Consider the following 19,430-nt stretch of genomic DNA (forward strand, 5'->3'; position numbering starts at 1 on the left):
GCAAACTTCAAGTCTGGGAAATTCCATATTTTAAGACTTCCACTTGTCAAAAATGTTTTTGTTGTATTCAGTGTGCATACATGCACTGAAATGGTTAAAACAGTTGGTTGTTCCACATGCACATGTGCATGACAAAGAATCTGTACATCACATATAAAGTGTTGGTTGTAAAGTGATTTTTAGAATGCATTAAATAAATTATTAGTTTTTCGTTTGCTTTCATCAGAGGATAGAATGTAATCTATTCATGTCACATATTTAACTCAGTGTATGAAGCGACATCATGTTTCTCATGCATGTCTTTTTACTGTTTATGTCTTTTAACAGGAAGGTGCGTCCCCACAGCAACCACTACAGTTCAGTGATTCAGCAGTCTCTCTTGACTAATCAGATGCCAGCCCTCTCTGCCCATCAGCCAATCAACATTGGCATAGCTCATGTTGTGTGGCCCCAGCCAGCCAATAAAAGGAACAGACACAGCCACAACAGGTGAGATTCTGCATCTTAGGCAGGTCTTTAAAGTTAAACTGCTCTGCCATTTTATTTATAGTTAACATGTCAACTGTTGTCTCTGTTGAAAAAGGAACCTGTCCCACTCCAGTAACATCCACGTATCAGCATGTCGGACCCCCAAGATGGCTGATGTTGTTGGACAGGCAGTGTCAGGGAGGGAGCAGCCTCAGAGGGAGGTGCCTCTGGAGGAAACCAGGCAACTGGAAGTTCAAAACACAGATGAGGAGGAAGAGGATGCAGAGGAGGAAGTGAGCTGCTTCAGAGAGGTTGCGCCCAATGGTAATAGACAGCTGAACCTATCCAGTCAACAACAACGAGATGTGGCAGTCCTGATGGGTGACACACCAAGCCCTGCTCCCAGTGTAATAAGCATTCGCAGTGAACTGACTGATGGAGAGGACGAGGATGAGGACCCTCAGAGGTGCCGTCTGAGCGAGTGAGTAACATCAAACACAATGTATGTTGATTCTAATCAGTCAGAGTACTTATTAGTAGCTGAAAGAGTCACTGTCTCCTGTAAGCAAAATCTGGAATACAGATTTTTATCTTGGTTTGAGCCTTTAACGCTAACCTGCACTTTTCTGTCAGTAGGTGTAAAGAAGAGTGTCTGTGTGAGGCGTGCAGAAACACCAGTGTGTCCATGGAGAGAGTGTGTTCCCTCAGCAGCCCTGACAGCAGCCTCAGCACCAACTCCTTGGCCTCCAACTCTCTTCAGTCCAGCCCCTCTATCTCGCCATGCAAGAGACCCAACAGGTAGTCATTGGTTAAAGTGTGTCCTTATTTCCACTCTAGTTCCACTCAGCTTAATGGGGTTTTTCTCTCTGCATTCAGCATGTCTGAGGATGACGGCCATGAAAGCGGCTGTGACACAGTGGAAGGCTCCCCCACGTCCGACACATCAACCTCTCCACGTGGCAACAGCCACTACGGTTACCTTGACAACAGTAACCACAATAGCTGCCCACCTTTGGCGTCCATGGTAGCACCACTGCCTTCCCCGGTGGTGCAGGGCAGGAGTGCCCGTGGTGTCAGGACAATGGTTGTTCCACCAATGAGAATGCAGAACAACAACAGTCAGGGCACAGAGGAGCGTATCCAGAGAACAGGTCAGTGGAAATGTTCATTTGTTTATGTGTACTGACTGACCTCTGATGCTTACACATGTTCATTGATTAGCTCCTATTTATCTCATACAGCACACTAACATTTAAAGGTGGAGTGAGCTACTGTGAAGAAAGACTGTTGATATTTCAACTCAACAGCAAAACAAATATACCATAGAAATGGCTTGTAACTGCTGATAACATGTAATCTTAATCGGCCGAGTTTCAGTTACTATTTTGTACTTGTCTGACAACAGAAACAAAAAAAACCTGTAATAAAAACAGCTTTATTATGAGTTCAGGTGTAAAACACTGTATATGTTGGAACAGAGAGGAGGAGAGAAGCAAACATAAAGGGCTGAAATCTGCTGACACTAGGTAAATGACCTATAATGTGGTGCAGCTATATTCTAGGCTTTCACCTAGTCTTGTTAAATTGTTTAACAGGCCTGTCAATCTCTGTACTGGCTCGCTCTGTGTGCTGTCATTCAGACTGCTTTCATTACAAGCCGAGAGAATTTGATGCTTTTGTGAAAATACTGTTTGTACACTAACACCCAGAGAATTTTATTGTGATAACTTTACCACCTCTTGCCACCTGCCATGTGGTCTGTCACCTGTGCTTTGGCGGTGTCTGCTTTGCAGGTCATATGGAAGCAGTAGGGCCTTACCGCCCTCTAGTGGGTCATAGAGGCTTTAACAGGTGATCAAGAGACACTAAGAGAGAAGTCTTATACCTCAGAGATGCATCCATAGCGGGCAATGCTAACATTTCCTGTGATTTTTCTTTTATGACTTTCCCTCCATCAAAACAGCAGCTTTCTTCAAGGAAAGTTTCCAAGGATGAGAGGAAAACATCTCTGGATAGCAGAGCTGTTGTGGTCATTGCTTACCTATTACCCATGCAAAATTAAGGTTATAATCAGTGACTTTTAAATATGTCAAATTTCAAATTTGTCAATCTCAAGTCAAAACTTCAGTGAACTAGATGTCCCAGTGCAAAGGAAGCTTTGCTAATTTGGATGCTGTGCAAAAAGAGTAAAATGATAAAAGCTCTTCTCATCTGAGCAGTCATTTTGGATGATGGTGGATTTTGAGTATCAGTGAAATCATTAATTGTTTTCTCTTGTTAATCCCTTAACCCCAACCTTTCAAAAGAATAATTAATTGCCTCATATGTATATAAAATCCGTCATCATCAATGATCCAGCATTTTTTTTTTTTTTTTTTTTTTTTTTTTTAACAGTAGGAAGAAGAGGGATCATTAATTTCAACTGGAGTACACTAAACATATTTTCTGATGGTTCCTAGCACTGGGGGGAAAGGTGGATGCATTTCATTTGGTATATGTTTTCTTTGCTGGTTCTCGCCATGCAACAAAAGTTGCCCTAAGGCCCTGATCTGAGATCAGTTTCACTCATCTGTTCGTCCAAGATGTTAATTTTTATTAATGGTTGAGTGAGTTAAAAACTGAACCAGATCAGTCCTTGGATCAGCTTTGCTCCTCAGGTGCCTGTTCTGAGTGCCAACGATCTCTCTCTCTTTCTCTTTCCTCAACTTTATGGATGTTATTGTCTAGTTCTACGGTGCTGTGTTTTAGGAGATTAACAACGGTTAAAATGTGGGAGACACGTTTGCTGTAATAGCAGCAGAAATTACAGTTACACTGTGGCCATAACATGCTGCAATGTAATTCCTCTACACCACTAACTTGTTTCATCTGAAGCAGGTGATTTTCTTGTGTTCACTGGGCTCATACTTCTTTCACTGAATGATACCTTGTCCATACCAGCTGTAACAAAGTGTCCAGACATTGTGGCATAGTTTGCCAGGAGCAAGTGCTTCTTCTCTTTGGTCAGGGTGTAGTTGGTCCAGTGCAAGTCTCATGAATGGTTGAAACATATCAACACCTTAACATGTAAACCACTGTATTTATTGGGGTTTTGTCTATTGTAATGCATCAGTGTTAGTGCAACTCCCCTATTGTATAAGCTGTTGCATCATACCTGTAATGTTTAAGTATTGATAAATCTGTAACAAGCCTTTGTTTGACCCCTCATCTGGAAATTTGAGTGTTTCTTCGTCCATGTCAGATGTGTAGAAATGTTGAAAGTGTTAACTCAACTATTAAGCCTTAGCTTTTCCAGTTACCCTTTAACGTCTACTTAAAATGAGTAAACTTTTGTTTAGACGGCTTAATATCTTTGTGCAGATTCTGCATTGTCTCATAAAGAAGTTAGGCTGATATACTGGCCCTCAGATGTTATTGTGCCTTCAGATTTGCCTGCTGTTACTTTGAACGAAAATTTTGTTTGCATCTGTGCATCATGCAGTCCTCTCAGAAATGTTCAGTTTAGCTGCAGTCTGTTGCCTCTACACATTTTATCAGTAATTGGGAGAACAATATGGCACCTTTGCTAAATTCTGGTATTCAGTTTTTTCCAGTGGTTGTATTTCTATTTTCTTTCTGTAAGTCTACAAATATTTTGTTTTTGGTAATGTGCTTAGACCTTTGGGATCAAATAGGGCCAGTCACATCATGCTGCTCCTAAGCCTGTAGCCTTTATCTTCCTGGTAAAGCTAGTTTGCAAATTCTGTTTCCGTCCTCTTTTTAAATCACTGTAATGCATTTTGCAGTAGTTCATCTAAAGGTCACCACAGCTACCGAAATATTAAAATCTGTCATTTTTAGCTTTGTGCCTTATTAATGCAACTAAACTTTCAGCTTCACTTAATACAAATACAATCCTGCTTAAAAATGTCATGTCTTTGTTAGTGGCTTCGGGGCATCTTGATCAGACATCAGACATAATGTTTGGAGTTGTGCCCAAAGATTTACATTTTTGTCTCATCAGTCCAAGGGTTGAGTTTCCTTATGCTCTATCATTAAAATGCCATTGGTCAAGCTCCAGTTGACTTCCATCGAGCCACTGTACCATAAAGACTGATGGAGTGCTGCTGAGATGGTTGTCCTTCTGACAGGTTCTCCCATCTCTGCACAGGACTTCTGTTTGAGTCACCGTTGGCTTCTTGGTCGACTCCCTTATCAAGGTCCTTCCTGCCCAGTTAGTTAGTTTAGCTGGACGGCCAACTCCAGAGTCGTGGTGGTTCCTCTATTTCACAATTTTTGAGGCGACTGTGCTCCAGGGATCACTCAAAGCTTTAGAACTGGTTTTATACCCTTTCTCTGATTTTTGTCTCTGCACAGTTTTATTGTAGATGTCTACAGACTTCCTTGGACATCATGGCTTGCTTTTAGTCCTACATCCAGTGAGAATTGTGGCCCCTTTTACACATACATGTGATTTTCTAAACTTAAGTTATACACACATCTCAAGGATGATTAAAGCAAACAGGATGCACTCGACCACAGTTTGTGGTGCAACAGTAAAGGTTCTGGATACTTTGTAAATGAGAGATTTTAGTTTTTCATTTTTCAATACATTTGCAAAAATTTGTCATCATGGGTTATTGAGTGTAGATCGTTGGGCAAAAATGGCAATTTTATCCATTTACAAGTAAATCTACAACACAATGAAGAGTCTGAATACACTGTAAAGTCACTGTAAGCACTGTCTGTTTCTATATCCTTTCTGGTATGCATGCTTGTTTGTTGTTTGAAGCCTTGGTAGTTGTTTCTCTGCATCACTGTCTTTAGTCTCGTAGGTCATGTGGACTAAATCCGCCATCTATTTTTGCAGTAGATGTCTCCGACTCACTTCTTTCTTCTCTCCAGTCTCAGAGTCCTGGTCCCGGTCCAAAGGGCGCTGCAGTCTCATAGGACAACAGAGCACTCCCTCCTCTGTATCCCTCCTTCCATCCGCCCCCCACCTGTCCCGGCAGCAGAAGGCAGCAGGGCAGCACCAGCCCCCTCTGGCCTTTGGACAGGTCAGTGTGGTTCTTTTTCTTTCTCTGTTTAAAATATGAGGGACTCAGCAGGAGCTGAACCCTATTGGGATGAGTCTATTGGGGAATATTAATGACATGGCTCCAGGACATTTTGTTGTGAGCAGAAGACCTAAAGTTGTGTGACGGAAAGATGAATCTGATCTCAGCAGAAATAACTTTTACTACTTTTTTTTCTGGAGAAAGTTTTAGTTCTTTTGAAATACTACTGATTTCAAAATAATGGGGGCTGTGTTACTTAAGAATGGCTATTTCAATGAGCTTACACAACAGCTTGCAAAATCAGTTGTAGGCACTGTAGCAAGAGAGTTTAAACCCAAGGGCCATGTTGTGGGAGCTGCTGGAAGCAGACAGATGTGAGCACCACAAAGGTGTTTTGACACTTTGTTACTCAGGCTCAGTTTATGAACACTGATCTTAAGAGATGAAACATGTTGCCATTGGTTACATAAAAGTAATAGGAGGTAGGTATGCTAGCCAAATGTTCATAATGCAAACAAATGACCTGGGGAATGGAACAGCTGGTCTGATACAGTCAGCAGTATTCTGGTCTTCTGTCAGTCACTGAAACTTTTCCTGCCTGAATGAAATATTGTTTCAAGTCAAACACAAGGCAGGGACTTCAAAGGATACATCCAACAGCTTTGGAGATTAGTTTATTAGTTTATCAGTGGGATTTAGAGGTGTCAGTATGTCAGTTTTATTACCTTCGTACAGAGCCAGGCTAGCAGTTTCTCCTTGTTTTCAGTCTTAATGTTAAGCAAAGCTAACCAGCTCCTCCAGCTTCATACTGAACAGACAGACATGAGAGTGAATCTTCTAATGTAACTCAAAATAACAAAGCAGATAAGTATATTTCCTAAAGTGTTGACCTGTTCCTTTACCAAACTGTTTTGAATCTAGGTCTTTAACAGACTGTCTTTGTGTCTGTGTATTCTCTCTCTCAGGTGCAGCCGTACGTTTCAAACCACAGCAACAAAGAGTGGAACGGCAACTATGGGCCACTGCGACCGCACGCCTACATTCCCCCTACTGTCCACACACACACCTTCACACACCTGCCGCACGGCAGTCCTACGCACACTTCTGCCGCCCCACATACACACACCCTGCTGTCCTACCCTCCCAGCGGCCCCCTCACCACCGCCCACCACCCCCATCCCATCTTGCCCTCTCGCCCTCCTCCCCCTCTCCTCCAGCACAGCTACAGTCTCACCCACCCCCAAGGAGGCACTATAGTTCACCAGGTTACCCTGGGCATCAGCACCCACCACCATCACGCTGGACATCCCGCTCCCCACCCACACAGGCTCCTCCCCTCCCCAACCATCCACCCACACCACCAGCCTGGCTACGCCCACCACCCCCACCAGTTCAAGCCTCCCTTCCCCCCTCCCCCACCCCCTCCTCACCCCTACATGGCCTCCCCAGCTGCCTACACAGGCTTCCCTCTGAGCCCCACCAAACTCAGCCACCACCCTCAGTTCTCTTATATCTGAGGAGCGGGATGGGGCTGCAGCAGCACCTTCTGGTGAGGAGGGGCAATGGAAAATGGACTGGGGCTGCAACCTGGGCAGGTAGAGCTGGCACCAGAGCACAAAACGGACACTTGTGATGATGAAGATGAGGAAGAGGAAAAACAGGTTAACAAGAGGAGGATGGATAACAGTCTATCATAGGGGATTGAGAAAGAAACATAAAAGTAACAATGCTGAAGATGTTTTATGGTGTTTTGAGGACAAAGAAATTCACAGCCTCTGAAATCTGGAGGTTCACGTCAAAAGTCGAGAGGAACGTCAGATCTGAAAGACTTCCTGCGTAATCATGTCAGCCAAGGGAGGAAACAATGATTTATTAAAACCGCAAAGCTTTATAAGAGAGCATTACAAGAGTGAATTAATTCACAGACGATGATGATAAGGAAATTTTAATTAAGAATGTGTCCTTTGCACATTACCTCCTGTCATTTGTTGTTGTGTAGTGTTCAGACAATATGATGTAATTAGAGGCTGGAAATCACTTGTCGTTACTGTCAGATCGCTCAGCCTTCCCTTCCCTTTATCTTTGTTGCCTTGTAGCATGTGCTAGCCGGTCAGATCTGTTTGTTAAGCCATCCCAGTCAGTCTGTATTAACCAGGATCGAATGTTCCTGTCTTTGTTTCAGGCAGAAGTTGCTGCTGCCATCTCCTAGTGCCTTAAAACCAGAGTCTATGACGTTACTTCAGGAGCTTATAGATTGTAAATTTAAATGGGCCTTTAGCACTTAACCTTCAGACTCAGATTAAAGTGGGCTTATTGGATAAATATGAGGATATTGCTTGTGGTAATGTTTTAATATTGGCAAATGTTGGACTTCAGTTTGCTTTCTAACTCGGAGTATGGATTTACTTTAGCTAGAGGCTGCACATTTAGGGCTTTGACTGAATGAGCTTTTTATGTACATAGAGAGTGATTTGATATTTTGATAATCGATTTCTATTCACTATAGTACTTAATTCATAACAGTATTGTCACTGTTTACTGTAACTGCAATACAATCTAGATAGCCTCTGGGTTGCTTAGTTTTTATTATTTTGCATTTAGGTTAGACTTGCAGTAATGCATTTTATGTTTTAGATTTTGGGAGTGGCATAGACAGAAATATAAGATTGTTTTGTGTTTTTATTTTTAAAGGCTTGTCAGTGTTTGAATTAAATCAGCTTACAGTATCATTGCTGGGCTATTGAGTGTTAGTGGTGTATTGGTAATTGTTTTAAATATTTGTGTGAGATGAACCTTTTGTCCATGTATTAAAGCCTGTTGTCAGTTTTGATACATTCCTTCAGGGTGGATGCATAGCCTTGATTTTTTTTTTTTTTTTTTGGTTTTGTGTTTTTGATCAGATCCAGTGTGTAGTAGAGCTGCGTCTTTACCTGTCGTCATATCAACTGGTATTTTACTCCAATCAGCACCAAAGACTGTTCATTGATCATTTCTGAAGCATGGTCGCTACTATTTCTCCTTTCACCTCCAGCATACTGTTGCAGTTATCAACATTGGGATATGTTGTGAGATCTCTATTTTAAAAATGAGGTTGAGGTTTTATTTTTCTGAGCTATGTTTGGCAAATTGTATTTGGAATGTATAGATAATAAGCTGCTATGTACTGATTATCTGCCACTTCGTAGCTGTGAATTTAGAGGATTAATCTCATTCTAGCCTGCAATCTCTCTTTTGTATTATAGTTCTGATGACTAGATACAATAGAAGTGGGTTTTATTTTTGATCATAGAGTGTATTGATTGCTATTCCTTTATGCTAGTGCCTCTGTATATTGGCTTTGTTGTTTTGAAGTGATTGTAAACTGCTGTAATGGAAGTTGAGTTTTCTTTTTTTTTTTTTTTTTTTATTCTGTTGCTTTTTGGTGTGTGTGTGCGTGTGTGTGTTTTTGTGCGTGTGTATTTAGCATCAGTATTTCAAATGTAGGCTGGGTTCACTCTTGGATTCTGTAACCAGTGTGTTGTTGATGTATTATTGTTTTTCTAGTTTTTCTTCTGATGACATTTTATTTCCGTTATTGGACTGTATTTGCAACTCTTTGTACTGTACAACTAGTGCCTTTCTTCAAACAAGTGGCTGACAGATGACGTCTTGCATTGATTTCAAAGCAGTCGGAAATTTGTTGACTAATTCCTTCTATGGGGATCAGCTCCTATTTTCACATCACGAAACCCCAAAGTTGTTTGACTAAGATGAGGTCTGAAAACAATCTTTTTTTTTTTTTTTTTTAAAACAGAATCCTAAGAAAGTACAAGTCAGGGAATGTTCTATTGTGCTCACCAAGAACACAGAGCAGTACTCAAAAACTGGGCCTGAATATACACAAATGCAGAGCTTTATTCTCACACCATGAATGTATTTGTGGAACTCAAGAAATCTGTTTTTGGTTTGCATTTCTGATGGTTACACAGCATTTTCTCTCCTTTTGGGATTGGGATGTTGATAGTTCCTGTATGCAGCTATTACCATTGGTTATACCACCATGTGTTTCAGTCAGGGGTTGTTTCAAAATGCTTTATTCATCAATCATATTCAAGGTTTAGGTCCAAAGTTGTCCCATCCTCACCTACTCGTTGTACTACATTGTTATGGTTTTGCTATGTTGCTTAAATAATGGGTTTATTTTGTCTGTTTGTCTAAATACGCTACTATGTTGACGATCCTTAATCAAACGGGAGGATGCACATTGTTCAGCTTGAAGTACAGTCTAGAATCTAAAATGATAGATGTGTGTCGTGGCGCAGTTATCTGTACTTGACTTCAAGGAAAGTTTTTTATTTTTTAACTCTGTGGTGTGCAGCCTCTCGTCAGTTCCCCATATCTCTATTTTTTCTGTCAGCTCAGCACCTGTGATGAGATGAACATATGTGCCACCTGAGTGATGCACCACACTGTAATCCCCTTCCACTCTGGGGTTGATTGCTTAGGGTAGATAATCCCACCTCCCTGCAGCTTTAAACTGACTGTTGCATCATCAAAGTCACCAGAGGTCACACAGTCCCGGAGCCAAAACTCAACAAGCACATGGATTCCAGCTGCCTTCAGTGACAAAGCAGACCTCAAATAATTCTAAAACATTAAGGGAAATTGAGCTTTTTGAGACAGCGGTCCCTTTATTAGGCAGTAAAAAACAGTCCCTCTTTAGAAATGGAAATAAACAAGAATTTGGTCCTCTTTATTTTTTATCTGTTTCAAAGGCTGTAGTCGGCTTTCAGAGACGAGCAAATTGGTCCCAGGCCTGCTTTTATTGGGCCCCCTCATGTCAAAACTGCCAATCAACCATTGACCATTGGTCATCTCATTCTGGTACTGGGCTGAAAAATGATTTGTGTTAAAGTTGACTCCTATGACACATTTTGAGTAGATTTTGTCCCACAACGATCTAATTATCATGTTGGCATTTATTGTATCTAGACACAAATATGTAGACATGATTGTTGAATTGAAACTGTTACTGTTCTAAATATGTGTAGATTTGTGTGGCTTTATGAGTTTTTTTTTTTCCTTTTCTTAAATGCTACACTAGTTTGACATGTAGCAACTGCACTGTGCAATATAAAACAAAATGAGGACTGGGAAAATGATTTATTGTTTGGATGTAATAATGTGTCTTATCAGTTTGCGGTCATTTTCTTTCCCCCCTCTAGTTCTCAGTGAGTTTCAATGTGACCAAGCCTTATGTACTTTGTCACAAAAAGCGGGTCCTTCTTGGTGACTCTTATTGGTGAGTGTCAAATTATGAATTGATGGTGTACTATGTCAAGATTCACTTTGAATTAAAAAAAAAATCTTTTGCTTCATTCAATGCTTGTTTTCTTTGTTGATACAGAAGTCATATTTTAGTTTCATTGTGAATTTACTGGCATGTAGCATCAGTGGACAAATAATTTGGTTTTAAATCAATGTCAGTAGTTTGATTTTGATAATATTGAAATATTTAGGAATAAAGTTTCTCTCTATAGCTCTTTGCCTTAATTAATAAGTCATCAGTCATTTAGTGTGAATGTTTTTCACTAAAGATTTTTAAAAAACCGTCAGTGACTTTCATCCTGTTTTAAACCACATTTTAAGAAACTTTTTACACCTTGGTTGTTTAACTATATATTTTAAATGGATGAATAATTTTAGTCATCGGACATCTGAATCCTAAATTATCAGAGAAAACAGCCAGGCAAATGGCTGTTCAGGTCCCATTCGCTTATCCACTCATGGATGTCCATGCATCAATTCTGAGATGTCCTGTGTCCACCGAAGAGTGTCTGCGAAACACAGATTTCTAAAGTGAAACTGCTTGTTTCTTTTAAGTCCCTGGTAAAGAGTGACAGAGAGAAGGGAAATGACATACAGTACAGAGTCCCTGCCAGGATTTGCCTACTTGGTAGATTAGTAGCTACATGGTGTGCCTGTAAAAACATCCTGAATATTTGGTTCGAAAGATGTCAAAGACACAAAAGGTAATGAGTCTTAGTTTCCAGCCATTTCAAGACCTCATGTTCTGAGAAGCATCGGCAATAATTGATTTTTAGATTAATGCTGCTTGATTCTGTATTCTTAATTCTGAAGAACCGTCCTGGACGTCCTCATCATCGCCTCTCTAACTCCCCACGTCCTCAGTGTGTGTTCAGTATATAGTTTGCTAAATGTTCAGTGGCATTCATCATTTAAATGAAATCTTTATAAAAAATAATTGATATATTTTTCATTTTCAAATCAAATATCTGTGAAACAACAGTGAAACATAGAAAGAGCAATGACAGGACATAAAGCATACAGCACTGCACAGTTTTGGTTGTTTTGGGTTTTTTTTAAAGAAGGCATGCCGTATAAATATGCTTCTCAATGAGAGAAAGTAAACGTAATAACTTCATCTGATGAGTTGTAGTTATCTGTCACATGCAGCATCAACAAAATCCATAAACTTAAGCAGAGAGTGAAGGAATGCTCAATGTTCATAAGCTGCAGCAGCAGGTGAAGGTAAACTGCAAGTAAAAGTCCAACTATGCTCAAAGTTGAAGTTAGTCAGAAACAATATTCATAAACGTACAGTTCATTCATTTGAAACATTGATTAAATAAATGTCTTAAATGTAGCTCAACTTAAGACAGAAAACAGAGAATGAGCTCGGGACACAGAACAAAGAAAACTCGAGGCACCTGTGTGAGCTGCCCAGTCAGCACACCTGTGCTGCTCTTCGGCCCAGTGGTCATGTGACCTCACTTCCCACAGTGTGTGTCATTTAAGTAAAAGAATTTAAATTTAGTCCTTCTTGTGACTGGTGACCTGTCCAAGGTGTAGCCCCCCTCACCCAGTGTCAGTTGGGATTGGCTCTAACCCCTCTGTGGCCCTAAAAGGATCAATGGTAAAGCTAATGAATGAATCATTGAATCCTGGTCACGCTTAATAAAATATTTACACATTCATACACGTTCAAAGACAAAAATAAAAAGCTGAAAACTGTAAAACTCAGCGGGTCACACACAGCAGAGTTTCAGTTTCCTGCTCTGTATCAGCACAGTTGTTGACAAAACCATTTATTTATTTAGTGTTTTTGTTGAACCTCAACACTGATCATTCGTTCATAGTTTTGAGTCACAAAGTCTTTTTTTGTAACAAATACAAATGACTTTGTCAAAAGGAAAAAATAATTTTCCCATGCACAGACTTGACTTTCTCATACAGATTCATTTCACAGGTTTACAAAGGTTGATTCACAACTACAAACATTGGAATTATTTGTGAACATCACTTCACAAGTTCAAAATCATTTGGACCCTAATTTGAGCCTATATCGGTATGGGGTGGAGTCATGAATATGACTTACCGTTTTTGCTGGTTGTGGAGGACAACAAGGTGTGGTATTGGCCCCAGTTGGATTCCGGCATACAGTGGTACTGTATTAAATACAATGACTTTCCATTGCAGGGCAAAGTTGTAGATAAAGTGATATTTTACACCTTGTAGAGTCTTGGTCAGTAAAGTGATAAATCAAGCGGAGTTGTTACCAAGTAGTTCCTCATTAATTCATCATTATATCATCAAATAAGTTCCTTAACAACCAATCAGAGACAGCAAGTTTCCAAACAAGTATATTAATTGTCATCACTAATTTATCAAAAAACCAACATGGATGTGATTACAAATATGAATACTTGTGTTGAAACTTGCCGTCTCTATTCGTTGTGAAGTAATTCATTGTGATATAATGACAAAGTAATGAGGAGCTGCTCTGTAACAACTCTGTTTGATGCATCACTTTGCTCACCAAAGCTATGCAAGCTGTAAAAAAAAAAAAAAAAAAGTTCCCTTTAGTTTACAACATAGTTCTGTTCTAATGTGTTGTAAATTACCCTCTAAGAACATAATTCTAGTTTTGTCTAATTTGATACCAAGTACAGCTCGTTATGTCTTATTAGTGTACAGTGAAAAGTGCAAATAAGATTTGCATTTGTAAAAAGAAAAACTGAACTGAAAAATAAAAACTGAGCAACTGATATCAGTGGTGAGGTAACGCAAAGACACTGTGGAAGACGATGCTTTTGCCAAATCTGTGAACAGATGCAGAGCAGCAAACTGTAGAACTTGATGCTCAAAATTCCTACACAGTGTACGACCCTGAGGTTACAAGTACAATTTTGACTCCATCCTTACACTTTAAAAATTATTGGGCAAAGACAAAGTCCAATCACAAAGCAGATTCCACTCAGAGGGCAGGTGGCTCTGTTGCCTTCATCTGCCGCAGATCCTGAACGGTGTAGTAGATTTTAAAGCCAGCTCTGTCGTCCAGCTTGAAAATCTACCACATCTTTCAGGATGTGCGATAGAGATGAAGATACCAGATTCTTCGTCTCTTCCTGCTCCACCGGCTTCCCCACTGTCACAAGCATCAGCGTCTTTCTGCGTGTTTGTTCCCCGGTTTATATTTCTTACATTACTCATATCATTCAAATTTTTTTTTCCGGTTTGTCTCATGGACACACGGGAAATATTAAAGCGGCAAACATGAAGGCCAGAAACAACAGGAAGTGCCAGTAAAGGAAATGTTTAAAGTTCATAAACTGCAGCAAAAATCCACAACTGCAGTGAAGTCTGTGTTTGAAAACACATCACTCTGTCCTAAAGCTGGAAATCAGAGAATCCTCCATAGACAACACCACGGCATTGACTTTGAAATGTTAGCAGCTGTGTCTTCCATCAAAATACTGATTAAAATCTGTGAGTGATAAATGAAAATGTGGAATGCAGGAAATGCATCAGTCTTTAATTGAATCACTCACATTGAGAGCAAATGAACAGATACAGCAGAAAAACAGACTCTGGAACGATCGACTGAAAAAGTCAAAGGTTTGTTCTCATCATCTGCAGCTGAAATTAATTTGAGCCACTGGGGGAGATGAGTGACCTTGCTAACCCTATAATCTGCAGTAGCTGTGTTGTGTTCCTCCTAACACGTCTCATTTGGCTTTAAATTGGGCACAAAATTTGAATCTCATTTCGGGCCAAGAAATGATATAAACATTTTATGGCCTCACAGCATCAGAGCCCCGTTCATTGTTAAAGAGCAAACCTGGTCGACATCGAACATTAATGTTCTCTCTTTGGTTTCTAACTTCAGTGAAGAGCTGCATGTTCACAAATATTGACCAAACTGTTCTGAGGCACAGGAATAAGAACAGTGAGTTCTGTCAAAGGGTTGGGTTCTCCTTTAAATGCACAGTCCTGATTATGATGGTAGTGTCCAATCCATGATTATAGTGGTCTGTCCTCAAAGCATCTGGTGCAGAAAAATAACTCAATTATAAACATTAAGGTCATTACAAAAGCCTATAGAAGACTTCAATAGAATTATCATATAAACTTGAAAGTGAAAAAAAATCCATGATAGAATTGAGATTTCTGACACATGCATGTGTTTGAGGATAAAACACTGGACTGAATGAATGTGAGCAAAGCAGGACAAGCAGGTTCCATTTGAAGGTGTTTAATCTTTTGCTTACAGTCAGTCAGGTGTGAGTGGTTACATGTCTACAAATGAAAGAAAGCGAACATACAGGTCAAATTCTATCACTTTATCTTGAATAAATCAACAAACAATTCTAAATCAAAATCAGTACATACATTATCGCTTTAAATATATAATCGTGGGAGAACAAACCAAGGAGATTAAATGTACCACTGAGCAACAAAATACACATGACTTGAGGAAATATAATGAAATAAACGACTCACTCGACACACTCAGGAACAAAGGTGAGCAGCTCAGCTGAAGGACGATCAGAGAATGAGCTCAGGACACAGAACAAAGAAAACTCAAGACGCCTGTGTGAGCTGCCCAGTTCTCCACCTGTGCTCCTCAGCCCAGCAGTCATGTGACCCCACTTCCCACAGGATGCTTTATTTAAGTATAATTTAAAAAGAAAATGCAGTACTCCGTTTTGCATTTTCATTTTCACATACTCATGTGTGTACTCATCTACGAACATATTAAAATGATGATTGCTCTGGAGTGACAGTATTTAAACATAATGAACAAACAGCCCTCAGGCCACTGCATTTACATTTACATGTCACTGCGCTCTTTAGGGGTCAAAATGAAAATGCACTCAGTCCTCTCATGAGGCAGGTCGTCAGTGAGGACGTCACTTCCATGTCAACTGTAATTTTTCTGTCACTGGGGCAGTGGTTGTAGCTTGTTCCCTGTAAGGAAATGACCAGAGATGAGATTTAAAGATTTTTAAATGTATTACAATAAGTGATAAGATGCTGAGAGACAGTCTCATCTCATCTCATCCTGTTTCCTGCATTATCCTGCCGACAACACAAAAATGTCAGAATACACGAGGTAAAGCTGCAGCTGAGGAATAAAATGCAAAATATACAGTGCATGTCACCTCCAGCTGTCTGGCAGTATGTGATGAGGCAGCTGCAGACAGCACTGTCCCAAGGCAACAATAGCCTCCGGCTCCCCACACAGGGCCGCCCCCTCCAGAAAACAAATCGTGATGAAAAAAATTAAAAAATAAAATCACACTTCACTCTCAGGGGTGTACCCATCTTGCACTCAGAGCTGGAGGAGTACACCCCTGTTGGCTCGACACTCAGTGAATTCAAAATCATGTAAAGCATTAGAGCAGGAGCACACACACACACACACACACACACAGACAAAATTATTATGGCGGGAATCATGAGCAAGACGGCAGAGCTGGTGAAACGGAGGTAGATGGTGTTTCGGTTTCCAAATGTCAGTTTTAAGCAGCCACCACGAGCCCACCTGCAAACACCAGCAGAGGAGGGACAGGGATGAGGCAATAGGAAGTGACGTGCCCTCGGCCTCCACAAGCGAGAGAGAAAACCGGTGACACCTACTGGCTTTTATATCCCCCCTCTCCCTACTGCCATTGGCCAGAACATGCAATTAGGCGCCATCTTTTTTAAATTGATAACACAGGGCCACAATGCTCATCATCCTGCTACACTAGCATAGTGCCTTGGGAGGGGGAAGAAATTGTTGGGTCTCAGACAAGGTCTAGACATGTTTTTGGAAAGTGCCTTGAGATAACTTATGATTTATGATTCGGCACAATGTAAATAACATTGACTTGACCAGTTCAGTGGTGGAAATATGATCACTCAGCTAGCATACCAATGCTAGCGCAACTGGTGAGGCTAAACAAAGAGACAGTTATAGAAGAAATGTTTTTGTTGATGTCTGTTTGCAGATACACAGCAGAAAACTGTACAACTCAGCGTGCATCATTCCCAGTGTCCACACTGTGGGAACTTAACAGCGCAGAGTTTTACGGTTTTCTTCTCTGTATCAGTGCACAGATGTTGACAAAACCAGTTCTTCCTTCACTGCGTCTTTGTTTATCCTCAACACTGATCACTTGTTCATAGTTTTGATTCACATGGTCCTTCTTTAACAAATACAAATCTCTGACACAAGCACAATTTTTCCACCTGCAGAAACTTGAATTTCTCATGTAGATTTATCTTACATGTTTACAAAGTTTAATTTACAACTACAAACTTTGGAATCATTTGTGAACATCACTTTACAAGCTCTAAATCATTTGGACCCTAATTTGAGCCCATATACGTGTGGGGTGGAGTCGTACGCATCACTTACCATTTCTTGCCGGCTGTGAGGAGCCTTAAGGCCTGAGGTGGGTTCTGGCATCCCTATGAAAACACATAATAGTAATTGTAATGATTTTCCATTTCAGGGCAAACAAAGACATTTAAACAGTTCTTGGTTTGACTATGAAATGTTTTTGAAGTATTCTAAGGAGATAAGAACATAAAAAGATTTGTTTATTTAAACTCATTCAGCATATACTGCAAGTATAAAAGTTTGAAAATTGACAAATATAAATCTAATAGTTCAAGCTCAACCAGCAAAGGAGACATTAACAGTAGCAACAGATAAGAGCTTGTGTTTAAAACATCTGCTGCCAACCTAACACACATGTTCACAGGGTTAAAACAGGGTCATAATTTGTACTTGTAACATCACTGTGTGGCAACTTTGAGCACCAAATTTTACACAATTTTCTGCTTTGTGCCTGTTCACAGATGTTGAATAAAGCAGTGTCTGTGTTACCGCACCACTGATATCGTTTGTTCAGCTATATTCAAAAAGTCTTCTTTTTCTTGTTACAAATACAAAATTCATTTGTAATTTATTTTATTGTACACTAATAAGATGTGACAAGCTGTACTTTGAATAAAGTTACACAAAACTAGAAATAATGTGCTCTTTATTAGTCAGTAAACAAACATAGTTATACCCTAATTAGACTCCAGAGCCTTCAGGTAAATTATGCTGCATTTACAAACCACATAATAGCTCAGATTTTATCCAAAATAAATGACGCTATTACACCAAATTACACGCTAATCACAAAACAAATAGAAGACCCCAATATTCTATTAGACACCATTTTACAAGATCATAGACTACATACACAAATAACATACAATGCCATATCAGATCCACAATATACCACAGTTATATGCTGTTCTACAAATTCTGTTGTTGAACATTATCACGATGAACCAGTGACAGCTTCATTAGACAACACCAGGATGCAATTAGAGGAATGTAACGCCATATTAGAAAACAAACATTTTCACTTAAAATTAATTTTATCTACCATCATCAACTCAGTCAGATGCAAGTTATGCAGGAAGCTGCCATCGGTTTCAGAGGAGGTGGCCGCACACAGCTTCAGCTGCAGATACTGTCAACAGGAATCCTGGAAAGATTCTTTTAATTTTCCCTTGACTTTAATGACTTTAAAATGCTTTTTAAGCAGTCTAAGGCCTTTAAGTCAGGATACTCTGTCTATGAAATAAAACATAAAAGATTTATCAATCATCAATTTAAACCTATTTAATACTGTAAGTAAGCAAGTATGAAAATTAACCAATATAAATTTAGTTTGAGTCTGTTTTTAAAAACATTTACTGCTTAGCTAACATCAAGGAAGAGGGTTCATCAGCACAGATTTGAAACACTGAACAAATTAAAATGAGATTTTCTGAAAAGTGATATTTTTGTTGAATGATGTCAGTGATGAGGTAAAACAAAGACACTGTGTTAGTGTCTGTGAACAGACGCAGCAGAAAACTGTATAAAGCTAAGAGTTCCCACACAGTGTGACACAGAAGCTACATGTAGCATTTTGACAATATTTTTACACCTGAATCTGATTGGACAGTGACGGTCCAATCACAAAGCAGAGTCCAATGGGAGGGCAGGTGTTTCTGTTGTCTATTTTCATGTCCCCCACAGATCCTAAAAGGTGTAGTAGCTTTTCAAGATGGACGACAGTGTGGGCTTGAAAATCTACCACACCTCTCAGCATCTGCTTTGTGATTGGACCCTCATGGTCCAATCAGATTCAGGTTTAAAAATAAGTTCAAAATTTGTACTTGTAACTTCAGTGTCTCATTTTGTGGGACTTTGAGTTTTACACAGGTTTCTGCTGCGTGTCTGTTCACAGACACTAACAAAAGCTCTTCCTCTGTCACAGTCTTTGTTTTACCTCACAGCTGAGACCATTCAGCAGCAACATAGAATTCACTTCAGTTTATAAGCCATTTCTGAGTAACCCTGTTCCCAAACAAAACATTAAGGATCAATGTTTCATTTCTAGTTAATTAATTTCCTTTACCATGCAAGCCAGTTATGGGGATAGAGCAGTGACATTAACTTTTGAAATTAAAAACAAAATCTGAACTGAAAAAACAAAAACAAAAAAATTCTGATATTTTTGTGACTTGGATGTGTTAGGTTTTTTTTTCCTTTATGTCAGGACAGGACCGCACACCTGGTTCGAACCCGGAAGTGGAACCGCAGTTACA

General features: G+C 39.8%; 1 protein-coding gene across 3 annotated transcripts in view; it reads left to right on the forward strand.

The window, feature by feature from the left end:
* Nucleotides 1-10,861, forward strand: part of hipk3a (homeodomain interacting protein kinase 3a) — a 32,034-nt gene extending 21,173 nt beyond the window's left edge. For 2 of the 3 annotated variants that reach the window (XM_071506224.1, XM_071506238.1), the window contains exons 13-18: nucleotides 328-489; nucleotides 584-949; nucleotides 1,102-1,266; nucleotides 1,345-1,619; nucleotides 5,353-5,504; nucleotides 6,470-10,861. In XM_071506224.1, the coding sequence (XP_071362325.1) occupies nucleotides 328-489; nucleotides 584-949; nucleotides 1,102-1,266; nucleotides 1,345-1,619; nucleotides 5,353-5,504; nucleotides 6,470-7,021 (1,672 nt within the window). In that variant the 3' untranslated portion in view covers nucleotides 7,022-10,861. The remainder of the gene's footprint in view (nucleotides 1-327; nucleotides 490-583; nucleotides 950-1,101; nucleotides 1,267-1,344; nucleotides 1,620-5,352; nucleotides 5,505-6,469) is intronic. The other variant, XM_071506230.1, reaches the window with a different exon arrangement.
* Nucleotides 10,862-19,430: the final 8,569 nt, after the last annotated feature.

This window comes from Trachinotus anak, unplaced genomic scaffold, assembly GCF_046630095.1.
Source record: "Trachinotus anak isolate AG129_WGS33_773 ecotype Australia unplaced genomic scaffold, CSIRO_AGI_Tana_v1 ptg000002l, whole genome shotgun sequence".
Lineage (NCBI taxonomy): Eukaryota > Metazoa > Chordata > Actinopteri > Carangiformes > Carangidae > Trachinotus > Trachinotus anak.